Source organism: Rhinatrema bivittatum, chromosome 2 (assembly GCF_901001135.1).
Source record: "Rhinatrema bivittatum chromosome 2, aRhiBiv1.1, whole genome shotgun sequence".
In the NCBI taxonomy this organism is placed as follows: Eukaryota; Metazoa; Chordata; class Amphibia; order Gymnophiona; family Rhinatrematidae; genus Rhinatrema; species Rhinatrema bivittatum.
The window spans coordinates 205,169,902-205,183,710 of NC_042616.1; the positions used below are offsets into that span (position 1 = coordinate 205,169,902).

A 13,809-nucleotide genomic window follows, 5' to 3' on the forward strand; every position below is an offset into this window, starting at 1 on the left:
AGGAAACTACTTTTAAAATTACCCTCCTGATGGACAGTCTTGACTCCATGGAGTCTAATAATCTAATCCAGACAGACAAGGCACACAACAAAACAGCCAGTGGTGTGGGTACATTCTTCTAAAGTGAGAGAGATCTGCAACTGAAAACTAGTCTTTCAACACCCCTCCTCTCTTTACAGCAAGTGGAGCAGGGTTTTGCCTGCCACTGGAGGGGGCAGAAGGGATTAGGAGACATTAAGCAGCAATTAGCATTTGTGTAGCAGGGGTGGGTTAACAGGGGGAGTAGAACTGAAGACAAGGACTACTTTACCTAATTTAAGTGACTCGCCAAAAGTTACACTTTTGGCCAAAACAATCTGCATATTGCAGGAAAATCAGAGGAAGAGGTAGATGGGAAAGCAGATTGTAGCACAGATCAGGTTTTCAAAAACTACCTCGCGTGTTCTAACAATGGAGGAGGGCTGTGTACGAAGAGACCTGTAAACAGAATTTTGGTTCAATATCAACAGCAACATGGGTTTAAAAGATACAATGGTACAGATTTCGTATGGGCTTTGAGATAAGAAATGGTGCTGGCTGGACTAGCTCTCTGAATTTATCACTTCACCAGTGCTTTGGTTCATTTCTCCTGCTGCATTTTTTTTTTTTTTTTTTTAACACCCTTATACATTTACACGAACTCTTATTTTTGCAGATTTTAAAGCCCCGGGACGCATGTAAGTCCTGGGGCTTGAAAAATGGGCAGTCTGGGGGCGGGGCAGGAGCATGGCCAGAGACCTCCGTACGGCTGCTGGACCGGGGGATTGCAGGCAGACACTTGGCCGGTGCGCGCAAGTTACGTCTGCCTTTGTGCTTTTGATTATGATTTTTGGCTTCCACTTAAACATGACAATTGAACTCTTATGAGTAGATAATATAGGGACCCAGAGATTAGAGAATATAATGTTTGATTATTGGATCCCTCAGACTAGATGAGAATCTATCAAATGACTCCCCAAGTCTGTATGTCTTGCTCATTTTCAGGATAATTTTCAAAGGGGTTGTGTGTAAATGTGAGATACCGTCGAAGCAATGTTCGAAAGCCATTTATGCATGTAAAGTGCACTTATGCTGGTAAATCCTATGGACAATTCATTGGAATATTGTAGCAATTGTTTTCAAAAGCTACTTACATGTGTAAAATTCATTTATATGCATAAAACTCAGTTTCACGTCATCTTCCATTACCTTAGGTACAACTTAGATTATAAACCCTCTTGGGCAGGGCACAAACTACAATACATGAATTGTAACTCACCTTGAACTCATTTTTTGGGAGAAGATGAGTAATTAAATCTAAAATCCAAATAATACAGACTTTGCAACTGAGTCACGTTGATTATTGTAATAGTCTTTTGGTCAGATTGACAATTAAGCTTATTTATTGCCTTGAATTTGTGCAAAATTGAGCAGCTCAGGTCATCTCAGGAATAGTATATGGAGAGAAAATATCCCTGTATTACACAACTTCATTGCCTATCGATTTATATATATATATCTTCATTTAAACCTTTGTGCCTGGATTTCAGGGTAAGAGGGTGGAGGTATGGTTAAGGGGATAAGGTACAGATTATTTAAGAAGCCAAATTCAGGCATTTTCTCCTACTTGTTTGAGGTCCTGCTAGCTTGCATGGCTGATAACCCTCTCATTCAAAATTGCCTATTTGACAACCAGAATTTGAACTTTTAGTTGTGGTGGACCAACATTATGGAAAAAATTTCCATTATGCATAAGGGAAATCCAGGATTGCATGTTTTGAAAACAGGCTAAAGCATGTTTGTTTTTCTTGGACATTGCAGGTTAATTTAAGTAGTTGTGATTAAATGGGGGGAGGGGGCAGAGGGTTTGAGTATGCCAGTTTTATTGCTTATTGGATTTACTTGGTTGTTGGTTTATGTTTTTTTTTTTTTTTTTTTAATGTAATTGTATTTTGTATCTTCTTTTATTTCTATGTTATTTTATTGAATCTCTCTTGGAGCAGTTGCCAGAAAAGTGGGTTAAAATTTAATAAATAACTATTCAGCAGGTTGTGGTTCCTGTTGAATATCTGACAAATAGCTAGGTAAACTTAGTTATAACTTCCAGCTTCTTGTACTGCTCAGGATTGACCTCAACACAATCGAGACTAAAAACAACAATAAAAGTAGTGCAAGATGATGCATTTTCATAACAGAATTTATCCATGATTTTAAATGACATAAATATTCACTGAAATTACCTTCATTCTTACTGAATATCTTTGTTTCTGCAGACTTTTATATGTAGTAAATAAAACCTGAATTGAATAGAAGAAACTAGCAAGATGAAGGATGATTTCATAAATTACCCCAAACAGACCCAGGCTGACATTGGTAAGTCTGAATTTAATATTTTCTTCATGTGGTGTTCTAATTCCAAGAGAAGAGGTCAGAGTGCTAGTAGCTATATTGGTCCAGGAGAAAACTGGATTCTTTGTACATTATGACGTTACGCAAAAATGTAGCATAGTCCTGTTTTGTGAGTTGTGAAATCATTATAATTTATATCTGTGATTACAAGATGGAGATAATTAATGGTGTTTGTATTTTTTTTTTTTTAAAGGCCTCTTTAATGTTGGCACTAGGTGCCTGACTTTTGTATTGCTCAAGCTTAACCCTGCATGAATGGACTTGTGAGCCACTTACCCATGTAGATTGTATCATCACCACTACCAAATTCTATACAGAAGCATACAGATCTCAATAGGCACTTCATTAATTTTCAGATGGTCTGGAAAGTTTAGATTCTTTATCTCATGTTTATTCTTACATGGAATGTTGTATTATATAATACGTGGAAAAAGATTATGTATCAAATCTGCAATGCTTTTCCCTTCCATAATAGACTTTCCAAATAATGGCTATGACAATCCTACCTTCAAACCAGATGAAAAACCAGCACAAAATGGCATCCTTAAGAGAAACAAGAAAAAGTAAGGGATTGATTTATTTTTTAGGAAAAAACACTTCAATGCTTTTCACTTTTTAGGACGGAACCTCAATTTAATTTCATGTTTTATTGTCGTCTTTTCAGAAAGGAAAAAGAAAATAAAGAGGAAAAAAAGCTGAAGATGGTTGGAATTTTGGAACTGGTTAGTGACTCTTTTTCCTTTCCTATTTTTTAAATTGTTTTCACTTATGAATTGTACTCAACATGACAACTTCCTCATGAGCAATATAAATGACTAAATATTATGGATGTCTATTTATTTCAAACAAGGTAGGAAATGTAAATGAGTTTTGTTTTTTGTACTGGAATATTTTGTCCCCAGAAAAGACATTTGAGAAAGAAAGAAAAGTTTCTCCTCTTTCCCCTCTTCTATACCTTACCATTTTTGTTGTACATCTCTAGGGTCCCAGTCTAGTTCTCGCACTCTTCTTTCTTGGGGTGTGTTGTCCCCAAAATCCCTCAGTTGGAAGGAACACATGCAGGCACAACAGAAAAGATACACAGAGGAGACATTTTACATGTTCTGAATGTATTAAATGTTTCAGTAGGAAGAGAGAACTAACACAATATCAGAAAATCAACAAAGGGAAGAGACCAATTTAATTATAGAATATGGTAAAACCTTAATTAATAAAACACACCTCACACATTACCAGGAAAGCCACACAGATGAGTGACCATTGTCATTTTCTGATTGAAAATGTTTGTCACAATCAGAGAGAAAATTTCACAAACATTAAATTCCGCCCAGCAGTAAGATCCTCAGCCACCTGCAGCCTCACAGGGGAATGCTGAGTTAACGTGGGCACACGCTGATGACCTCATCCATGCAGCTTCTATTGAGGAAGCTACCAGCATCCTGCCAGTGTCAGAGACTAGTTCTTCGTTGCCTCTGCCAATTTGTTTTGGTGGAGAGGTTAGCAGCATTGTTGAATAGTCTCCTCAGATTCTCCTTCAAAGCAGACTCCTATCTGCAGCCGCTTCTGCTCTCAAAGGTGAGCCTACTGTTCCTCTGGTCTCTTCAGCAATAGTCAAGCCAGCAGTGTTGACTTTAGAACCTCTATGAAATTTGGTAGCTAGTAGACATCAGTCCTTCAATGGTCATTCCCTTTCTTGTCGAGGCTGTTTCACTTAAATTGGACAGAATGCTCAGGACCACTAAAGGGTCCTTCAGGAATGTTTGGGGAAGTAGCGGTTATTGAGAGAGAATGTCAAGTGTTCAGGCTGTGAATCCCACAATTATTCATGAGCATTGTTTATCCAAAAGGATGGAAATGGTGGAGAATTGCTTAGACACTTGAATTTGAGACTTAACAAATTTTCCCAAAGGTAATGGGTGAGATACCTAGGTACACTTACACTAAAGAAGTGCTTTGAAAGACGACTTCAGAGCAGATTCCTTTTATCATCTGAGACTTTTTTTCTTCCATTTAAACAGAGCCCTAATATGATGGAACACCTTCAAACTTTTATTGATTCATTGAACTTAATTGGATATCTGGAAAATTCTTCAGCTGAAATTACCAAAAGATCTACTTCATTGTTTCTTTTACTAATGAGCATGATATAAGCTTTATGATGAAGTGTTTTAAAAACTTGAATTTAAATTGCCTTGGTAGTCTGGTCAGGATTTATCCTGATTTAGCTAAGCAAACACAAGAGCTGCATAAACGTTTTTGTTTTTTTTTTTTCTTGCTATGCCTTCCTTTGGTGCTTCATTCCTTCTTTGCTAGCATCCCACTTGAGAATACATTTGCATGGCTAATACTTTCATTTTCTTTATGCTTGACCAGTTAAGAGAATTTTTGAATAATAAAGCTGGGATTTTTTTCTCCTAATCTTCAAACTTCTTAAATCTTATCCATGACAAAATTATGGGGTGGAATGTTCTTACACTGATGCTTTTTCTGGTTTTACTTGTTTGTAATAGCCCTAAATTTAAAAAGCCCATGTGGGATATGCATGTGGCCGGTCCATGCGCATTTTAAAAACCACCTGGCCACGCGCGGATCTCGCGCTATATGTGCAGAAGTGCTGGGCTTGGTGAAAGGGGTGGTTCGGGTGGGGGGAGTGAGATCTGGGTGTCCTGGGGCGGGACCTGACTGGTACAGAAGTCATTAGGCCTTGTCCCAGGGAAGCGCGCACCGGCAGCCGGCCAGCATACAACTTACTTCAGTTGCTGAGGCAAAGTAAGTGTAAAAAAAACCCCAACATTTTGATTAGTTGGAGTTAGTTTAGGGGTCGGGTAGGTAGAGGAGCAGACTGGGAGGGAACTGGGGAAGGCCCTGTTGTGTGGCATTAAATGGGGCAGGGGCAAATGGGACTCATTCTTTGCCCCTTTGGACCCTAGTATAGGGGATAAGCTGAGGGGGCCTGGGAGATATGCAAGCACGCGAAGAGCGTTTTAAAAAAAACTGGTGGTATGGGTTTTGGCTTTAGTGCACTAAACCAAAATGATTCTTTAAACAAAATGAAAACCCTTTACCAAAAATATGAAACAGAAACAAAATGAAAAATAAACCTTTCCCATTCTAAGTATATGCAGTTTAAAGATTTTTATCCATATGCTTACACTGTGTATATGAACTGAATTTGCAAACTTTTTTTTGTTTTAAACATTATATTGAGTTCTCATCATAAAGAAAAAATACTAAACCATTACTGAAATCATTCTTTCCTTTGTGTAAATGTCTTTATTGTCACAAGAATCATATTATACTGATCAACAGTACATAGCATGCCCAAGTCTTTCTATTAATCACAATCACCAGACAAAGTCTGTAAGTTTATAAACAGTATTTCCCATCCTTCCCGCCCCTCTCCTTACATCTTCCCAAATAACAGTAACATGCTCTTACGCATCCAACTAATATGGACCTGCCCACCAGAATAAGTATATAACTATCAATCAGGTGAATAAAAAAGGAGAAAATCTATGCTGCACATTACATAGAAAACCATCCGAATTCTGGTCGCATCTCAAAAAAGATATAATTGCAATGGAGAAGGTATAGAGAAGGGTGACCAAAATAAGGGGGAATGGAACTGCTCCCCTATGAGGAAAGACTAAAGAAGTTAGGACTTTTCAGCTTGGAGAAGAGACAGCTGAGGGGGGATATGATAGAGGTGTTTAAAATCATGAAAGATCTAGAACAGGTTAATGTGAATCAGTTATTTACTCTTTTAGATAATAGACTAGGGGGCACTCTAGGGGTGTGCATTCGTTTTGAACTTAAATGTAAAACGCAACTTTTTTTTTTTTTAACTTAAAGTGATGAGGCGAAAACGATCAGATTTCCAACTTATTCAACATAGCTATGTTGAATACGTTGGAAATCGCGATTGTTGATCCTAAATAAACTTTTGGCCAGCTTGGGTCCCCCCCAAGCTGGCCAAAAGTTCCTTTTGGGTGCAACGAGGGTCCCGGAGCGAACGCGCGGGGAATCACGTGACACCGCGTCACTCCGACGTGACGCCGACGTCACGTGCTTCTCGCAAAGGAGTTCAGAAATGGCGTCCTGACTCCCCGCTGGACCACCAGGGAGTTTTGGTATGTCTTGGGGGGGGGGGGGGTGGGGATTAAGGAGGGTGAGGGGTTTAAATTTTTACTTGCACGTATGGACATAGACTCAACTTATGGAATTCTCCATATGTCCATATTGACTGAAATTGACCTCCCCTTTCGACTTATGGACTTATGAACATAAACTTTTGGTCTGCACATCCCTAGGGCACTCCATGAAGTTAGCATGTGGCACATTTAAAACTAATTGGAGAAAGTTCTTTTTCACTCAACACACAATTAAACTCGAATTTGTTGCCAGAGAATGTGGTTAATGCAGTTAGTGTAGCTGTGTTTAAAAAAAAAAAAAGGATTGGAGAAGTCCATTACCTGCTATTAATTAAGTTGACTTAGAAAATAACCACCGCTATTACTAGCAATGGTAACATGGAATAGACTTAGTTTTTGGGTACTTGCCAGGTTCTTATGGCCTGGATTGGCCACAGTTGGAAACAGGATGCGGGGCTTGATGGACCCTTGGTCTGACCCAGTATGGCATTTTCTTATGTTCTTATGGGACAATTTATAGCGTTTTGTACGGTAAATATATAACTGATGAAAAGTGTTAGAAGTAAAATGCATCCCCGTGACAGGCAATACCGAATTTTTATATAGCTCCATAGTTGTTTATAAGCCAGAAAATCATGTTGGAAACCTAGTGATGCCTAACATACCTCAAAGCTGTGTATGGTACCCCATTGAGGATCAACACAAAAAGAGTAACAATACCCCTTTGCTTTAAATCGTGAAACACCTGGAATCTATTCCAGAAATAAAATCAGAGTTCCCACAAGTAGGCAGCCATAGAGAAAAGTCACATGACAATCTTAGGTGCTGTCGCAATCCCCTCCACACCTGGCACATGCTGCTCAGTAAATATTATCTGAAGTAGCAGGCATCGATCATGTAGGCACTGCATCCACAAAAAACTGTGCTGCTTGCACAGATTCAAACAGGACTATTTTCCCATCATGCCAAATTTTCATTTTGCTGGATAATCTAATGTAAATTTGATTTGCTTATTTACCAATGCAGTGCACATGATGGCAAATTCTCTCCTCTTTGCTGTGACTGCTGCCAAAAAGACCTAAAACAACAAAACTTTATTGCCTTGAAACTCCAGGGTTCACCGTTTATTAAATTATCATAGAGGTTCTGCCTTATGCGCAAAGTTCAGAATGCGAGCTATCACCACTTTTGGCTACAGCAGGTTGTCTTGTCATTGCCCCAATCTGTGAGCCCTCTTTACTTGCATAAGGTCCTTACATATCCAGCAGCCCCAGCATTCCTGGTAGCCAAGACTCAAGTGTCAAACACAAATCCATTTCTTGTAATGATTACGGGAGGCCAACTAGACAAATGGTATTTCATCTAGATCTGTTTTCTACATCCTCTAGTTTATCTGTTTTCTCTGCCATAGCTTTTTCCAACTTTGTAACTTTTATCTGCAGTGTATTTACTACTTCAATATAGCACATCCGTGCCTCTGCTGGGTCCATTCTACTGTTAAACGCCTCCAGGGAGTCTTGAATCATTTGAATTCGAGCTGTTAAGGTATCCAATTTAAGAACATGCCATACTGGGTCAGACTAAGGGTCCATCAAGCCCAGCATCCTATTTCCAACTGTGGCCAATCCAGGCCATAAGAACCTGGCAAATACCCAAAAATAAGTCTATTCCATGCTATTGCTGCTAGTAATAGCAGTGGCTATTTTCTAAGTCAACTTAATAGCAGGTAATGGACTTCTCCTCCAAGAACTTATCCAATCCTTTTTTAAACACAGCTATACTAACTGCACAAACCACATCTTCTGGCAACAAATTCCAGAGTTTAATTGTGTATTGAGTGAAGAAGAACTTTCTCCGATTAGTTTTAAATGTGCCACATGCTAACTTCATGGAGTGCCCCCTAGTCTTTCTATTATCTGAAAGACTAAATAACCAATTCGCATCTACCCGTTCTGGACCTCTCATGATTTTCAACATCTCTATCATATCCCCCCTTAGCCGTCTCTCTTCTCTAAGCTGAAAAGTCCTAACCTCTTTAGTCTTTCCTCATAGGTGAGCTATTCCATTCCCCTTATCATTTTGGTCACCCTTCTCTATACCTTCTCCATTGCAATTATATCTTTTTTGAGATGCGGCGACCAGAATTGTACACAGTATTCAAGGTGGGGGTCTCACCATGGAGCGATACAGAAACATTGACATTTTCAGTTTTATTCACCATTCCCTTCCTAATAATTCCCAACCTTCTGTTTGCTTTTTTGACTGCCGCATACTGAACCGACTATGTCAATGTGTTATCCATTATGACGCCTAGATCTTTCTTGGGTGGTAGCACCTAATTTGGAACCTAACATTGTGTAACTACAGCATGGGTTATTTTTCCCTATATGCATCACCTTGCACTTATCCGCATTAAATTTAATCTGCCATTTGGATGCCCAATTTTCCAGTCTCACAAGGTCTTCCTGCAATTTATTACAATCTGCTTGTGATTTAACTACTCTGAACAATTTAGTATCATCTTCAAATTTGATTACCTCACTCGTCTTATTTCTTTCCAGATCATTTATAAATATATTGAAAAGTAAGGGTCCCAATACAGATCCCTGAAGCACTCCATTACCCACTCCCTTCCACTGAGAACATTGTCCATTTAATCCTGCTCTCTGTTTCCTGTCTTTTAGCCAGTTTGTAATCCACGAAAGGCTATCGCCACCTATACCATGACTTTTTTTACTTTTCCTAGAAGCCTCTCATGAGGAACTTTGTCAAACGCCTTCTGAAAGTCCAAGTACACTACATCTACTGGTTCACCTTTCTCCACATGTTTATTAACTCCTTCAAAAATGTGAAGCAGTTTTGTGAGGCAAGACTTGCCTTGGGTAAAGCCATGCTGACTTTGTTCCATTAAACCATGTCTTTCTATATGTTCTGTGATTTTGATGCTTAGAACATTTCCACTATTTTTCCTGGCACTGAAGTCAGGCTAACCGGTCTGTAGTTTCCCAGATCACCCCTGGAGCCCTTTTTAAATATTGGGGTTACATTAGCTATTGTTCAGTCTTCAGGTACAATGGATGATTTTAATGATAGGTTACAAATTTTTACTAATAGGTCTGAAATTTCATTTTTTAGTTCCTTCAGAACCCTTGGGTATATACCATTTGGTCCAGGTGATTTACTACTTTTCAGTTTATCAATCAGGCCTACCACATCTTCTAGGTTCACCATGATTTGGTTCAGTCCATCTGAATCATTACCCATGAAAACCTTCTCTGGAATGGGTATTTCCCCAACATACTCTTTAGTAAACACCGAAGCAAAGAAATCATTTAATCTTTCCACGATGGCCTTATCTTTAAGTGTCCCTTTAACCCATCCATCATTTAACAGTCCAACTGACTCCCTCACAGGCTTTCTGCTTCGGATCTAGTTTTCTCTCAACCACTTGCACTATGGCCTCGTTAAAGTAGAAATTATATGCTCCATGAGGCCGTCCGGTTGCTCCTCACCATGCACTTCTGCCATCTTTGTGCCCTGGTGCTTCACTTTCTTGGTGGTATTTCACACTGGTTTAGTGGACATCACCACCAACAAAGCAACTCATCAATCCTAGAGCCACTTGATGTGCTCTGGGATTAATTGGAAATCAGTATGGGTCCCCAAAAAATCAAAATAAAAGGTAAGTAGGAGAGTCACCCGGAGCAGCATGGACTTACATCTACTGCATCATGTGACCCCCCCCCCCTTCAAATCATTCTTTTTACTTAATAGCTAAGAAAGCAAAACTATATTTTCAGTAATCAACCTTATAATAGTTTCTATATATATTTATAGGCTCCACAAAAGAAAAAGAATCAACCCCATCTCTCTCTTTTAAATAATTTTAACCTTTATTTTACCAGAAATGTTCAAATTTTATAATATAGAACTGCTGTGATTCCTTCCTGTGGAGTTCCCCCGCGAGCAGGCCTCTTACCTTCCTGTGCTGCTTGTTCCCCAATGCGGCTGGGAAGCAGCTGAGGCCACGCCGCTTGACTTTTGCTTTGTCCCGCAGCTGGGATCGCTGCTGTTTCCATTAAGCGGCCTGGAGGCTGCCGCAGCCCGGACTGCCACTGACTTGTTCCTTCTTAGCGGCAGAGAGCCGCGAGCCTGCCTTCTGTCACAAGTGGCATGGAGCCTCCAGCACCTTGTTGAGGCCTGTCCTGGGGCTGCCCCTGAACGATCCTTCATGGCACAGATGCTGCTGACAGTCTTGCCTTGCTTCTGCCTGCCTCTAGGCATGTGGCTGCGCCTCTACAAGATTTAAAGGGCCCGCGACCGGATATGCCCCAGGCCCCATCTGATGACGTCTTCCTGGGCGTCTTCCTGTTAGCCCTATAAAAGGGCTTCTTCAGCACTCCTGTGTTGCCTTGCATTGGAGTTCTTCATCCCTGGAGGTCCTGTCTTTCAGTGCTCCGTCAGATCTTCGTTCCTTGCTCTTAGTTGGAGCTCCATTTCCTGAGTCGTCTTTGCTTCCTGATGTTCCATGTCTTCATGTTACGAAGTTCCTAGTCCAGGCTTCCTGATGTTCTGAGGTTCCATTCCTCCTTCACTTGTTCCGAGCCCTCTTGACCCTCCAGCTCCTCTGGTTATCCAGATAACACCTTGCTGGGGTTAATCCGTCTCGTTTGTTCTCGTCATTGGCATTTCGTCTCAGCTGGATTCCCTTCCTGCACTTGTCCTGCTCTCTGCATGGTTCATGAACAGCCTCTCCAGGTTGTGTAGGGTGTGCAGTGGGACAGAGTGGTCCGTGACCAGCCCATTGGGTCTGCCCATGTCGGTGGGCTGTGTAGGGCTCCCTGAGAGACAGTGCTATTGTATGAACCTTCCAAGCTCCTCATCTTGTCTAAAGTCTTCTATGTCACAAGGCCTTCATCTGCCCTTGTCTTCAGTCCGGCCTGCTGCTTCTTGCTGATACCTAGCGGCAGGTCCGAAAGGGCTGGGAATGGTCGGAGCACTGTTCAGTAACCAACATTGCATTGTTAGCCTTCCAGAAGCATGCAGGTCCGGTAGAGGGTTAGACCTTCAGTCTTCACCCATGCTTGGACATGCCTCGCCTACTTTGGTGCTACTCTGGAGTCTTCTGGGGTCATGCCGAGCCCCAAGGGTACACAATCCCCTCAAGATGGGACCGCTCTCCTAGCATTCCCAGAACAGAATGCAAGGCCTCCTAAGGCTTCCCAGAACAAGAACACAGCAGCAAAGATTAGCTTCACTCATGTGGTACCTATTTGGATATTTTAAGGTTCTCCATAATAAAGTCACTTCCTTGCACCTTTTTATCCAAAATATATGCCATGTCATAATGCAATAAAATTAAAAAAAGAGCCCAAGTACCTTCAGACCAGTCTAGTTGTATTCTCAAATCCCGTGTGAGATATCCCATACTTTCTGCATCCAATTGACCCAAGTTGGAGGAGTATTCCATCATCCAAAAGCCAGCTAGCAATATTTTATAGGGATGTGCAATCATATTTTTCACAAATTAGGCAATGTCAACAAAATTGCCTAATTCGGAATGGTTTGGGAGAACTGAAAAACTATTTAATTTTTTCCGAAATTTCAAAAAAAAATCATTTTTGAGTTAGTGCACACTAATCCGAAAATCGGGGCCCCTGGGGGAAAAAAAAAAAAGCCCCGAACCATGTGGGGAAAAAACAAAATTCCCGTGAGGGGCCCTGAAATGAAGCCTGACACATAATTGAGCATTTTGCTAAGAACTTAGCTTTTTTTGGACCACCTCACTGAGGGCCCCACACAGCAAAAATATTTAAGTCATCCATGGTATTTCCATCTCCCATATCCTTGAAATATTCAAAATAATTTATTTCCAAAATCCCATTATAAATGTGTAAAGGGCCTATGTAACAAAATATAGTGTGCATGCTAAGGCCACTTAGTGCACACTAAAAATAACACAAAGACATTATTGTGTACCTTCATGTAAATTAAAAAGGATGTTCCGTGCGAATGAGGCTTTAGTCTGTGCATAGAAAATAGCATGGTATGATTTCTTCCATCTGCTATTTAACATGCACTCATTAAAGTAAACATTTTTAACTCCTGTCCTCTTGGATCAGGTGTTAACTTTTTTAGTGCGCATGCTAATGAAAGGTCACAGCTACCAAAATTGTGTTTCAAAATTGAAGATGATGCAATACCTTCAACCTGAACACTGTAAAAGTATATCATTCTCTCACTCGTACTCAGCTTGGTAAGAGGGGTACAAAATTCTGGCTATGAGTTATTAGGAAATAGAAATCTTCTTCTCCTTCTATATTTATAAGAGAAATGTGATAACCTGGGGAAAGGGAGGTAGAGAAGAAAGGCTGGGGGAAGCAGCTAGGAGCTAACTGGAAGAGTGATGCAAAAAATAAAAAAAAATCCAGAAATATATGAAAAAAATCTTGCACGGCCACAGATTCTGCCATGATTCCCATTCTCGTGCTATATGAATTTCTAAATTTAGCTAATTTTTTTTTTTGATTGTCCAACTTATTTAAAAGTACATTTTCAAGAGAGTCTCACATCAAAATAGCAGCCTTTGTTGATCATGGGTCCCATTTCCTTTGATCTGTAAAGAGTATCCTGCTTCGCAGTCTGTTTTTGGCTAAGATCCAAGTCTAAAGTCTTAGCCATGAATTAAGAATTCTTGGCCCTTTGCCAAGACTGAGATGCAGTACAAAATGAAGGTGTTAATTACCTGTCATCCAACCCCACTAGGATCATGTTGACCTAACACAGATGGGGGCCATAAAAGTATTTTATACTCCTGGGGCTGGATCTCACTGGCTAGCTCTCACACAAGTCTCTGTTCTCTAGGGCCTGAGTCCTTTGATGGGGGGATATTCTCCAGGGCCTGGAGTGACAGGGATGCCTTGGCAATACTTTTTCCCTGGGAGATGTAAATTTCCATTTCTGCTGCAAGTGCCAATAAAAACACCAGAGACCCAGATCTGAATGTCTGAAATTAAACTCTACTCAGTGTAAATCAGATGAGTGTATGGAACAGTTAAGTCTCAGCACCACAGAATCTTTAATGTTCACAGTCCTTGCCTCTGTGTGTGTGCATGGGTCTCTTATCAGGGCAAGGGAATCTCTCACCCTCCAGGCTTTGAACAAATTAGTTTCCTTGTGTACAGGGCACAGAGTCTAAAATTTCTCTCTCCCTAGGCATGAAGACCCCAAA

At 40.4% G+C, this 13,809-nt stretch overlaps 1 protein-coding gene across 1 annotated transcript in view; it reads left to right on the forward strand.

The window, feature by feature from the left end:
- The window catches only part of LOC115084330 (multidrug resistance protein 1A-like), a 176,033-nt gene that overhangs the window by 11,391 nt on the left and 150,833 nt on the right, over positions 1-13,809 (forward strand). Inside the window, exons 2-4 of the mRNA XM_029589047.1 lie at positions 2,292-2,391; positions 2,903-2,990; positions 3,092-3,149. Coding sequence (XP_029444907.1) covers positions 2,343-2,391; positions 2,903-2,990; positions 3,092-3,149 — 195 coding nt within the window. The 5' untranslated portion in view covers positions 2,292-2,342. The remainder of the gene's footprint in view (positions 1-2,291; positions 2,392-2,902; positions 2,991-3,091; positions 3,150-13,809) is intronic.